Here is a 13659-nt window from a genome sequence, read left to right as displayed (position 1 = left end):
CTTGAGTAGTGTGGTGTAGGTGGACTTGCCTGACGCCAATTATAAGTGATCGCATTTTAAGTGTTTTTTTATAAAAATAAATCACATTAAGAAAGATGATATTTTCTATCAACACATGATCATGTGTCAGGGGGGGAAAAAAACAAAAAACATTTGCCTGTGCGTTCCTGAATGGTAAAGAAGGGTTTTAGAAAAAGGCAATGAAACAACACAGCAACATATCTGGCTTCACAGCAACACATCTGGCCTCTGTGACTGGAGGACGCGTTTCTGATTGAATGCACAGCCTCCTTGGCTGTGGCGCACACCTGCATGACAGTCGGTAAAGTAAACACCCGAGTATTTGTTCAAGGGGAAAATGAACGTGACGCGTGAATGTAAAGAAAGACTCTTTTTTTTATTCTCTCTTATCAGTTAGGAACTCAGCTGTCTCCCTTTGGCAGCTTGAAACGTGTCCTACAACCACTTGTCGTTAACAAAACACTTTCAAACCTTTTAATGTGTGAATGGGCTGTCTGCACTTGTGGCGGATTTCCAGGCAACCCTAGCAGATTATGAGGGCACGGTTGCCTTTGCAGAGATAGGACTTGAGAGAGCTTGTATGAGAATGTAGGTCAGGGAGAAATATCGAACTATAAATGCATTGAGTGGCTTCACAAAGCAGGAGCAGCAGGCAAATTGCCTGTTGCTCTGGCTTTATATTTATGTGGTAGGAGTACTGGCTGTCCACTAATTACATTAAGCTGGGCCCATGCTGATGATGTCATGCTGTCTTCGCAGTATGAGCGTGACTTGTACGAGGCTGCAGCTGGTGGAGACGGGGCATCAAACCACATGTGGAAGAGAAGTAAAAAGAGTGGGTTTCTGCTCTCTGTTTCTATTTCAGCTCACATGCACATTAACAGTTGACAATCCACAGTCTTGATTTAGAGCGTGAGTGTGTGTATGTGTCTCCTGAAAGCACATCAGCTCATTATGAGCCGCTGTGTTAAGCTTTTCATAGCAACTCAACCAACCGCTGTCTGAAATACATTAACCTCCTGTCTCTGCATTTCATTCTAAATCCATGGTCGGAGTGTTTTTGTTTTTAGTGAATAACTCAGCATGGCCAATTGGATTGTGTCAGCTAGTGAAATACGGTCAGTCCAGATAACAATCCCCATATCCACCTCCTCTGGGCAGCAGCAGGCCTGTTTTCTCCTTCCTCATGCCTTATTCAGCCCTCTTAGTGTGCAGCGTCGGTGAGAAAATGCCTGGCTCTAGAGGAGCCTCTTGGCATGCTGCTGCACACTGGACTCTGGAGGTGCAGCACCAACGTGGCTTAGGCATATCAATACAACAATATTTGCCTCGGCTAAATGACTCCGTGGCATGTGTGTGGGCCTGTTGCTGTGTGAAAAGGAAGTGAGAGTGGCAGGTCTTCCACTTTTAGAACAGCACAAGAGGTATGACTGCTGATAAGTCACATCGCTGCTCACAGGTCACATGTAGCCGGCCGGCGACAGAGCTGAGTCTGTTTATTCACGCCTGCAATTGGTATCAGATATTAAACCTGATGCTGTGACTTTTCATGTGAGGAACAGCCACCTCTGGTTATAACAGCTGATATTTTGGTGAAGTTGAACTGACAAACACCACCACTAATGTGTTTTGTCTGATTTCAATAAGTGGGGTAAATGTGAATTAAAATTTCCCTCTAGATTCAGTGTATGATTCTGCATGTGTATATACCTTCTGTAATGTTGAATCACAGGAGGACACACACGATAGAAAATAGAAAACAGGCATGTTGGTTGTTAAAGGATCTCTGGTGCATCTGTTGCTATAGTCATTAAAAAAAAAAACAATGTCATGTTCTAACAGCTTGTGCTTGTAGTGACATCGTCCTGGCTTCCCTCAGGCTAGTCACAATGAATGGGCTTTTTAGTGCGTTAACTGAATAACTTTTCCAGCCTGATCCCTTGGAGCAATTTAGAAAAAAAAAGAAGTTCAGATCCCAGAGACAAAGACTATTAAATAAATTTAAAAAAAAATCATAACAGCAACACAGATATCCTTTTGATAACACCGATGCTACCTGTAGATCCATACGGCTGAGAAATACAGTCTGTGTCCTCCTGACTCATTCAGCAGCACAAATCTGACCTCAGTTTGAGAGTGTCAGGTAAATCCCTACACACATAAAAGAACACTGAAGGAAAGATGGCCAACATGTTTTCCCACACCAATCTACATATAAACTTCAACAACTTTGCATCATTTTCTTTTCTTTTTTATTGATAATTCTATGAGGTTCACATAACAAACCACATTTTTTATTCTTTAAAAAATAACATATTTATACTTAAAACATCTTACTTTACATCATAATACATAAAGGTGTTTTTTCTTTTGCACAGCAAAGATATGACATTTATGTTTCAGACAACATAACAACATAAACATATTATATACATGTAGTAAACGTAATACTTGAATGAAGTCCACAACAGTGCAAAATAAAGTAAATGAGCAGGTTGTTACAAAAGCGCCCTGACAGGGAAATTAAGGATGCCTGTTTAAACCCACTGAATCACTTATATGAAACGTGCTTTTAAAACAGAATGTGTTTTTAATTAATTTGAGCAACGGGAGAATGCCGTTTTCACGAATGAGAGGGAAAAAACTTAGGTAAACAAGCTTGAGGCTACAACAAATCCTCTTAAATAAAAGAGATGGAATTAGTGCCGTGCGTCCTGAGGCGCACTGGGATTTTGTCGGTTCAACCTATCATCTCTCAAACGGACATGCAAATGTTTTTTTTTTCTTTCAGTTTTTTATTCTGAGTTTTAAAAAAGTATCATTCAGTAGCCTAAATGTGTCCGTGTGCAGGGAATGGTCCCAGGATCCTCTCAATTAGACGTGGAGGCACAGATTAGACAAACACTGTCCAACACAAGGTTGACAACAGAGGAAATGTTTCTTCTGGAGACACTGTGGTTCATCAAAAAACAAACAAACAAACAAAAAAAACAACGCGTCAGGGGGCGCCTGGAAAATGCTCTATAATTGTTTAGGCAATTTCCTGCACCTTTACCTCCTCAAAGCCATTGAGGAGCGGAGGGGGCTCGTGATTGCTCTCTATGGAGGATTCGCTCCCCGTGCTCTCTCCAGAGAGAAGTCTGGTAACTCTGAGGTCAGCTTTCAGTGTCTGCACGTCGTTTCCTATGCTCATTTCTCCCAAGTCGTTAATAATCTGAGTCAACTCCTGTTTACCATTGGCAACACAATCACCGTCCGTGTCCAGAATGTCCTCACACTCAAAGTGCATCGCTTTCTCCTCCTCCTCCTCCCCCACCGAGTCCTCGGTGATGGAGCCCAGCTTGGGCGCGCTCCGGCTGCGCTCCACCGGGGGTTTGTAGTAACACTGTCCGTTCAGCAGCTTCCTGAGGGGGACCAGCGGGATGGTTTGTTCCCCTATGAGCTGCTGCTGCTGGTGCCTCGCATCGTCTCTGCGCTTTAGCCTTTTGAACTCAGCCAGGGCCGTGGCGGAGGTCTGGTACAGGAGCAGCGCCATGGCCTTTGCCTTCTCCGGCTTGGACACCAGCACCGCGTGGCAGCGCAGCATCACCGCCTTGTGCTTCATCTCGTGCCTGTAAATCCAAGCGAAAATCTTGGGTAGCCTCGGGTCCGCGACGCAGTACGTTATCCGGTGCAGCAGGTACAAGTGTCCCGGCCTCCTCGCCTTGTCGTCCACATGCACCATCCGGATGCCCTGCGAGCTGATGGTCAGCCTCATCTTGGTGCCGTTCTTGCCCATCTCGCTCTTGCCCCAGATCTTGCTCACCGCCACGTCCGTGCAGCCGTCCCCTTTGGACTGGATGGTGGTGGCGTTGCCCAGGTAGAGCACCGTGTACGTGGGGTCCTCGCTGGTGATCTTCACCTTTTTCCTCTTGGACTTGAACATGCTGCCCACCCTGTTGAGCGCGCTCTCGGGGCAGGACTTGGCGAAGGAGGTGAGCGCAGAGTAGTTGAGACTCACCGCATAGCCCTTTTGTTTGGACTGCTTGTCTTCCTCAATCAGGTCGAACTTATTCTTCTTCCAAGGCAGCATTTTATTGGTGGTTCCAGTCAACAGCAGCACTGAGAGAGAAAGAAAACAACTTTTTATTAGGACTATTACTTCTAGTTTCCAAAGGTGTTTACTGTCTGTCAGGTCATTTGTGAGCTACTCTACGAGAACTAAACGCAAAGGCATCGTACTTCATCTGTCCATTCTCTAGTGTGCTCTGGTCCATAGTGTCTCCCGTCCTATCTCATTGTAGTGCACGGTACAGTCTGCCAGAACTAGAGGCGCCTCACTGGTTATATACAGGGAGAAACCACTTCAGTGAGACTGCAGGGGGGAATGAACCAAATGTCAATAGACCAACAGTGGAGTGAGTCTGTTGACTCTCTCTGATAGTCATGCTCCTTGGTGCAACTCTTACTTTGGTTTGATGTTTTTCAAATGACTGCAGCAAATAGATCCACCACTAAAGAATGACATTGTTTTAATTATTTAAATAGTACTAGGCCTACAGACAGAAATACTGACGAGCCTACATAGGCAAAGCCCTTTGCAAAAAATAACCTATATTGTAGGCTATTTATTTCATTGCAATATTTCATGTGGCTAAAAATGTAAAGAATAAGATGATACATGTTGATGATACATGAACACATGTTGGGACATTCAAGTAAGTCTACTTGGCCTGTTATATCAAACAAAAACTCGAACTTTATAATTTCACTATGCTATGAGCCTACACCTTTTTTTTTTTTTTTTAGAATAAATAGATTTAAGCTTTTATAGTTTTCAGTTATATTTATATTTTATGGTCTAGCAGTTTTTCCACAGTAAGTCGTGGGAAATGTGGAGTATTTTCATATTTACCACTAAAGGCCTACAGCATTCAAATCCAGGTTTAGCTAAGTAATTTAGTGGTAAATATGAAAATACTCCATATTTCCCACGACTTACTGTGGAAAAACTGCTAGACCATAAAATATAAATATAACTGAAAACTATAAAAGCTTAAATCTATTTATTCTAAAAAAAAAAAAGGTGTAGGCTCATAGCATAGTGAAATTATAAAGTTCGAGTTTTTGTTTGATATAACAGGCCAAGTAGACTTAACCAGGCTTATTATTTTTAATCCTAAAACTAATATTAAAAACGCAGTGGTATAATTTCACTTCTGAGTTTCATGTGGAATCAGGAAAACACAATAGAAAGCAAATGATTAGGCCACCAGATCCCTGCCATGTGGAGAAGTCACTGGGACACCACTGGTTTGTGCTGCCATCTCTTGGTTCATCTGAGAATTGCGTTAGTTCATCGTGTGTGTTTATTTGTGAGAAGATGGCGGATTGGTTTCATTTGATGATTTATTACATTTCGCAGTGTTACGTTTCTGTGAGTTATTTAAGAAATAAAGATATGTACATACAAAGTGTGATTTTATATTTATTTTTGCTGTAAAGCAAACTGATGTCGGTCACTGGGAACCAAAGTTTATCACTGTCCCATTTCCTTCACGGCACATTTATCAGCTGGACCAGAAACGGTCCGTACCATAACAGCATCATTCTGTGTTTACCTAAATACATAGATATTTCCCTAGCTTTTAGTTATTACGTGTTATAAGTTACCATAGGCGAAGTCGTAAATGTTATAATTAAATGTTACATAAACATATATTGCGGAGTTTAGGTGGAGTCGTCCAGATATGTGTCAGTCGATTGGTTTGATCCACTTCCGGGTCTTTACGACAACAACGTTAGTGCACATGGGGAGCAGTTGGAAGTGGTAGTTGTGACAGATATCGTTTTTGCTCCTTCAGCTTTCGTTAAACCACGGTGTTTTTGTGAAGCCGCCATGGGAAAGAAGAAGACAGGAGGAGGAGGAGGAGGAGGAGGAGGAGCAGGCCTCGGCAGAGCTCTGATCAAAGAGAGACTTCAGACCAGCCGAGGGAACAAGAGGGGCGACTCCTGGGTAGGACACGGCAGCTAGCACTTTGTACAACATGTGTAAAGAAAGTAGTTACTCTTGCATTACAATTATCTGGCTGCACTTGGATATCATCATGTTAAAGCAGAAGTAAGCGATCCGGTCGTTTTGGCTAATGCTGCGTTCCAGGCAGGCTTTTGAAACCGTAAATTCCAGCTTCAAGTCACGACTTACGACTTTGTAGCGTTCCAGGCAACCCATAACTCGTGTTTCTCCGACCTGTTTTACCTGTGAAAGTCACTATAATGGCCACTCGTAACTTCTGACCCGTGAAGTCGTACCAGATCGAACTGGTACGACTTCACAGGTCGGAAAAACACGAGTTACGGGTTGCCTTGAACGCACCATAAAGTTTTGTCAGCCGATGGAGTTAGCAGCCCCCGCCCTCGTCATGGATCTATTGGTCCTCGTCCCTACGTCACCACATTCACGCGCATCCCTTGGCTGCACACACAGCCCTTCATGCCGTTCTCTCTCCTCATTGGATAAAACTTGTAGGATACGAGAAAAGTTTTCTCCTCGGCTCAGAGCAGAGCAGAGTGACTGAGAGACCCGTGTTTCAGACCAAACACTCTATGTAAGTGATTGCTGTGGGAAGATATAACTATTTAAGACTTATATTAAAGCAGAAGTAAGCGATATTTTTGTGTTAATATAAGTCTTAAATAGTTATATCTTCTGACAGCAATCACTTACATAGAGTGTTTGGACCGAAACACGGGTCTGTCAGTCCCTCTGCTCTGCTCTGAGCCGAGGAGAAAACTTTTCTCGTATCCTACAAGTTTTATCCAATGAGGAGAGAGGTATAAAGCTTCATGTAGCACTGAACTGTCAAAGTAGTTCAATAAAAGGTGCATTTCTTGATGCTTCAGTGATATCTACTGGTCAGGTGCAAGTTACATATAATTATAAAGTCAAGTTGTTAATTTTAAGATTATGTGTACAGTAATACTGTAACTATCAAAGCAAACAACGTATATAGGTTAGATGCACCAGATGTGCTAATATCAGTCAAGTTTGGCTCAATATCTGTGTTTTAACTTGAGAGTGAAGAGTTGTGTATCGACTGTCCTGCTATTTCAACGGATCCTCGCGCTGTCCATTACTTCTTTATATACACTAACAACACACTGAAGTGATTTGGTATGGTCATCAATTATCCAAACGTTTAATAATTGTCTTAATTGGGATTGATAGTATTACCCATCATGTGTTTTGATAGAGGGAAATCGAGAAAGTACAAATGATTAGAACAATATATGTTTTTTGTTTTTTTTCACTACTCAGTATAACTCGATATTTGGTCTTCATTTTGTATTTCCAGCTCCACACCAGTGAACTGAATGATGGCTATGACTGGGGACGTCTGAACCTGCAGTCGGTTACAGAGCAGAGTTCAATGGACGACTTCCTGGCCACTGCTGAACTGGCAGGAACTGAGTTTGTTGCAGGTAATGGGTCATGTGGTTCTACGTTGTGTGTGTATGTTGTGTCTAAATACTGTAAATATTTCTCATTGCAACGTGTACTGATCACCCTGGTGCATGCTATTCCCTGAAACAGCTGTAAACATAATGTCAAACTGAATGCAGATATCACTGGCTGTCAAACCACATGTACGCTTGGTGCAGCATCACTATGATGTTTAGTAACCCACTTGTACTTTTATCCTAAAATTGCACTCCTGTATCTGAGTGTTTCTGCTTTGCTTCCTTAGAGAAACTCAACATCAAGTTTGTGCCAGCGGCGGCGAGAGCAGGCCTTTTAACAGCTGAAGAGAAAACCAGGCTGAAGAAGCTCCACGAGGACAATCAGCACTTCCTCAGAATTCCTCGACGGTAAATACTAGACACCCGGGTGATTTCACAACACTTAAAGGGATAGTAGCATTTTTTTAAAGTGGGGTTGTATGATCTACAAATAGCCCCTAAGTACTTTAATTGCAGTAGAAGACTCTCTGCACTCATCCCATTAGCAACGCCAGCCCATAGCCCTGCCCAGAGATTTACAACATACAGTGTTGTGAATGGACCCAAAGAAATGGCCTATTTTCGCGGCCTAAAAGAGGTTTTACGTGAAAAAATTACACAGTTCCATTGTTCGCTATAATATAATTTTTGCCAGCCCTTCAAAGTGCAGGAAAGTTTTTATTTGGACCTAACCAACTCACGTATCCCTCCGCCCAGTGTTAGCGCCCGCCGATCAGCAGTTGGTTGTTTTTCCTGCACTTTGAGGGGCTGGAAAAAATTATATTATAGCGAAAAATGGAACTGTGTATTTTTTTTTTCAGGTAAAACCTCTTTTAGGCCACGAAAATAGGCCGTTTCTTTGGGTCTGTTCACAACAATGTATGTTGTAAATCTCTGGGCAGGGCTATTATGGGCTGGCGTTGCTAACGGGAGGAGTGCAGAGAGTCTTCTACTGCAATTAAAGTACTTAGGGGCTATTTGTAGATCATACAACCCCACTTTACTAAAAAAATGCTACTATCCCTTTAAAAGTATGTTTTGCATTTCTAAGTGTTGCTGTGTTTTTTTATTGTTTGAAGTCCCCACTGGGATGAAAGCACCAGCCCAGAGGCACTTCAGCAGGCAGAAAAAGACAGCTTCTTGGAGTGGAGACGAGAGCTTGCAGAGTGAGTATAAATTCTGTGAATTTATCGAATGAAACGTTCTCACCCTGAAGAACATTTTGAGATGTACAAGTGATGTGACATTTGACATTAAACAAGTGTTGTTTCAACAGGCTGGAAGAAGAACAGAAGCTCATTCTCACGCCATTCGAGAGGAATCTTGAGTTCTGGAGACAGCTGTGGAGAGTGATCGAGAGGAGGTAGAAATAACTCTCCAGCTGTCAGTTTAAAGGACAATTCCAGGCGAATTCAACTCGGGGGTGTATTTTCCTATCATTTTAGGTCTAAAAGAAGGAATCTGAAGATTTTCAGTTTAATCGCTCCTGTTTTGCGGTAGTTGTGTCTGTCCCCGCATCGCCACGGCAGCAATGAATGGGAGTGGATGTAAGTTCTGCTGTTTAGGCTGTTTCCAGCCCTCAAAGCCGCAATTATTTTCCACAGACAGCGTCAGATGGCTACTCAAACATGCACCGAGAAGTTTGTTTACTTCAAGCAAGCCGACATGTTTGTAAAACTAGATCTAATTCAAAGTCTCCTGGAGTCTCGCGCGAGCCCGAAGTTGCAGTGCGCGGTGTGTTCATGTGCAGTGGGAAAAGCTACCGCTTGTGTCATAAACACAGGAATATCAACTCTTTACTTGCTTCAAGTGTACATTTTTTCCACAGACAGCGTCAGGTGGCTACTCAAACATGCGCCGAGAAGTTTTTTTTACTTGAAGCAAGTAAAAAGTTGATATTCCTGTGTTTATGACACAAGCGGTAGCTTTTCCCACTGCACCTGAACACACCGCGCACGGCAACTGGGTCTCGCGTGAGACTCCGGGAGACTTTGAATTAGATCTAGTTTTACAAACATGTCGGCTTGCTTGAAGTAAATAAACTTCTCGGTGCATGTTTGAGTAGCCATCTGACGCTGTCTGTGGAAAAAAATTGCGGCTTTGAGGGATGTAAACAGCCTAAACAGCAGAACTTACATCCACTCCCATTCATTGCTGCCGTGGCGATGCGCGGACAGACGCAACTACCACAAAACAGGAGCGATTAAACTGAAAATCTTCAGATTCCTTCTTTTAGGCCTAAAATGATAGGAAAATACACCCCCGAGTTGAATTCGCCTGGAATTGTCCTTTAAGTGTGTTCTTAATGAGCACTCAACATGTACTCAACACTAAATTTGCATTTTGTTTTCATTTAGTGATGTGGTCGTTCAAATTGTTGATGCCAGAAATCCTCTGCTGTTCAGATGTCCTGACCTGGTAAGAATATTTGTTTTTAATAGTAATACAGGTGGTTCATCATTAGTCCTGATGCTGAGTTTTCATTCATTTCATTTGTGCTCTGTAGATTGATTGTCTAATGTCTTTCTTGGTGTGTTGTCAGGAATTATACGTAAACGAGGTATCAAAGGATAAGGTGAACATGCTGCTAGTGAACAAGGCGGACCTGCTAACCAGGCAGCAGAGGCGAGAGTGGGCCAGACACTTTGAAAAGGAGGGACTGAGGGCAGTTTTCTGGTCTGCGTTGGCAGAGAGCGACAGGCTAGATGCAGAGGAGAAGGTAACTCTATACATTTACAGTGTAATCCTTAAGAGCGGACCCTGAAATCAGTCATTTAGCATCTTAATCCTCCCAGCTGACCCAGAATTTGAGTGACAGACCTCTCTTATCGCAGGGCATGGAAGTGGAGGAAGCAGAGCGTGGAGAGAGTGACCCAGAAGAGGAAGCAAAGGCAAACAACGAAGACTTGGGCCAGAAAGGGGCCGATGGGGAAGAGGGGATGAAGTCGGATGTGGAGGATCAAGTGGGAGAAGACAGTGGCACGGAGGACGAGCAGCAGGAGAAGATCAGCGTAGATGAGGAGGAGTGGCACACCTGCTCAGAGGACGAGGACGAAGAGGAGAGGACTGTTGGCTCATCCAGCGGTTCCTCTTTTCACAACTCCAGCCGTCTACTGCATAAGAACGAGCTGCTGGATATCTTCAGTGCTGTCCACAAGGGACCCAGGTGTAAAGAAGGAGAACTCACAGTGGGGCTGGTGGGTAAATGATAGATAGATAGATAGATAGAGAAAACTTTATTGATCCCAATGGGCAATTCAGTTTGCAGTTGCACCCAGCCATGGTGAATGAATACATAAATAAACAAAGGACAATAATACCACACAATACCACAACCAGCATGGCGTGAAAAGAGTCTCAGCAACACATTCAAATTGACATTCAACATTTAAAAGCCAGGGGAAATAAGCCAAAGATATGATGTGCCCCTACACGCACACACACATACACTTAAGCAAGTAAAAAAAATAAAAAGGAGAAAAGAACCAAACTAACCTACCTACGCATGACAATCTTATTCAGAAGCCTGATAGAGGATGGGATAAAAGAGTCAGAGTAGCGATTAGTTTTGGTCGAGTTGCACTCCGATGACCTTGGAGCAGACCTTTATAATGCTGGCAAGACTGTTTTTGTCTTTCACTGATAGCCCATTAAACCAGCACACAAATGAAAAGGTTAAAAGGCTTTCTATGAAACAATGATAAAAGTTACTTAAAATAACTATAGAAACACAGAAAGAGTTCAGCGTCCTTAGCAGATAAATTCTTTGTTGTCCTCTCTTGACAATAGACTCTGTGTTTGCTTGAAATTTTAGTTGATTGTGCTTGCTCTAGTACATGTATAGCAATTATATATAGTTTTCACTGTAGCTGTAAGATAAAATGCCATTTGTCACGCTGATAAAATGTCAATAATCTTTTGTCCCATACTGGCATCTTATAGGTTGGGTATCCTAACGTGGGGAAGAGTTCAACTATCAACACTATTCTACGGAACAAGAAGGTGTCTGTTTCTGCCACTCCTGGACACACTAAGCACTTTCAGGTACAGGACCAGTCTTTAAATCTTTCAGATCCTGCATATCAACACAAAACCTAAGGAGTGATTGTGATTGTTTTTTTGTTTTCTTTAATGAATTGCAGACCTTGTATGTGGAGCAAGGCTTGTGCCTCTGTGACTGCCCGGGTCTTGTCATGCCCTCCTTTGTCTCCACCAAAGCTGAGATGATCTGCTCTGGGATCCTGCCCATCGATCAGATGAGAGACCATGTACCTGCAGTCTCCCTTATATCCTTTATGTGTAGTAGGAAGAAAGATGCTTTATAGGAAAAGTGGTCTATAGTGTAAAAAAACAACAACCAAAAAACAGTGTGATTGAATACGTGCTGGATGCTGATTGTGGTTAAGTCCTTAACAGATTTGACACGTATGTCAGACAGTCCCTCGACACGTGTTAGAAGGTACCTACGGCATCAACATAATCCGACCACGAGAAGATGAAGACCCTGACAGACATCCCACCTATGAAGAGCTGCTTATGGCTTATGGATGTGAGTCTCCCAAGATTGCTTGATTAACAATAGACCCAAATGTTTACTTATCAGCATATAGTAGCTCTAGGTGGAAACTGCTTTATGACAACGATCCATCTCTATAATCTTTGATCAGACTTCATTCAAAAGCATTTTTACAGGCTCAATATGAACTTTTTTTGTATTTGTAAAGCACTGTGTGGTTAATCAAGAGTTGTCTTCCTGTATTATCTTTTTCCCAGACATGAGAGGATTTATGACATCACATGGCCAGCCCGATCAGTCAAGATCAGCCCGTTACATCCTGAAGGATTTCGTCAATGTAAGTTTTAGTTGTAGATTCATTTTATTGGTAGTTTTTTTTTAACTAGTATATAACATACCACAGCCTGGTCACTTAAATCCTACTACAACTTTACATGTATTATATGTGAATCTAATGGTTTTTTTTTATTATATTTATTTTTAATAAGGACCCTTGGCTTTATATCTGCATTTTGAAATTATTTGTGTAATCACTGCCAATGAATGCAAAGTTTTGATTTTTTTGGGGGGGCCAGTTGTGGCTATATGTCCATCCGAACCCCCTAATACAACTGTCTTACAACCTTTACCTCTTACAGGGCAAGCTTTTGTACTGCCACCCTCCTCCACATATTAATGCAGAAGACTTCCAGCCACAGCACAGCAAATTCCAGGAAACTGGCTGTGATGGCTCTACAGGAACAAACAAACAACCTAAAATCAAGAGAATTGAAAATGTTGTTGACAAGAATTTCTTCCATCAGGTCAGTACATCTGCTGTCTCCTTACTAGTTTGGAAATTGCATGAGTAGTGGTTGGTAAGAAGATCAAACACATAAAAGCATGGCTGCAGCAGAGAAGCTGTTGATTGTGAAATTAAATGTTTGAGCAGTGATGGGATCTCTGTCTTTAGGAAAATGTGCGGGCACTCTCCAAGGGGGTTCAGTCCGTGATGGGCTACAAACCAGGCAGTGGGCCCGTTGGCCCCGCGAAAGCTGAATCAGAGACAGTGGCGGGAAAACCCTGGAAAAAACACGGGAACAGGAACAAGAAGGAGAAAGTACGCCGCCTCAACAAACATCTGGACGCCTGACACTGATCTTAAATTCAAAGCACAGGAACAGAAATACCCCAACACTCATGTAATTCCAAGGGAATTGATGCTGAGCAGTATGTGTAGGTAAAGAGTATGGTCCCTTTATCCTGTGAGCATGGAGTTGTCAGGCTGCTCTGGTTTGAAGACCATAATGGTTCTATGCATTTCATCAACTGGCACATCTGTGGCACAGCAGATCTCACAGCAGTGTTCAGGAATGATGGGCTCACCATTCACAAATTTGTAAGAAATTATAAAAGACATCCTCAATGTGTATTAAAGGTATTTTTGCATCACAAAAAACTCATTTATCATATAAATTACTTTTTGTTTGGTTTTAACCACATACAATTGTGACTAAATGTAATGGAACTGGATTATAGAATAAAACGTAATGTGTTCATGTTAGCATGTCGCTTCTTAATACAATTTCTATGATGCAAGAATGGAATTAAGAGCCTGTCCACACTGAGTTCTTATCATTTCGGCGTTTCGTCTGGACGGAAAC

The 13659-nt window shown here is 42.4% G+C and overlaps 2 protein-coding genes across 2 annotated transcripts; one reads left to right on the top strand and one right to left on the bottom strand.

Annotated features, from left to right (window-relative positions):
• Window positions 1–2256: 2256 nt before the first annotated feature.
• On the bottom strand, window positions 2257–4319 carry fam43a (family with sequence similarity 43 member A). Its single transcript, XM_085774423.1, has 2 exons — window positions 4243–4319; window positions 2257–4122 (listed from the first exon to the last, which is right to left on the bottom strand). Coding segments are annotated over exons 1-2 (1071 nt in total). The 5' UTR covers window positions 4244–4319; the 3' UTR covers window positions 2257–3052.
• A 1468-nt stretch (window positions 4320–5787) lies between these two features.
• Window positions 5788–13554, top strand: lsg1 (large 60S subunit nuclear export GTPase 1). Its single transcript, XM_085774424.1, has 14 exons — window positions 5788–6016; window positions 7356–7482; window positions 7749–7869; window positions 8580–8666; window positions 8777–8863; window positions 9858–9918; window positions 10043–10219; window positions 10335–10697; window positions 11443–11544; window positions 11643–11777; window positions 11917–12049; window positions 12274–12353; window positions 12655–12819; window positions 12969–13554. The coding sequence occupies exons 1-11, from the start codon at window positions 5900–5902 to the stop codon at window positions 11920–11922; spliced, it is 1383 nt and encodes a 460-aa protein (XP_085630550.1). The 5' UTR covers window positions 5788–5899; the 3' UTR covers window positions 11923–12049; window positions 12274–12353; window positions 12655–12819; window positions 12969–13554.
• Window positions 13555–13659: the final 105 nt, after the last annotated feature.

Source organism: Trachurus japonicus, chromosome 4 (genome assembly GCF_045865225.1).
Source record: "Trachurus japonicus isolate A0001 chromosome 4, Traja_1.0".
Lineage (NCBI taxonomy): Eukaryota > Metazoa > Chordata > Actinopteri > Carangiformes > Carangidae > Trachurus > Trachurus japonicus.
The sequence above is the reverse complement of the archived record's forward strand: the minus strand, read 5'-3'. Positions and strand labels throughout refer to the sequence as shown.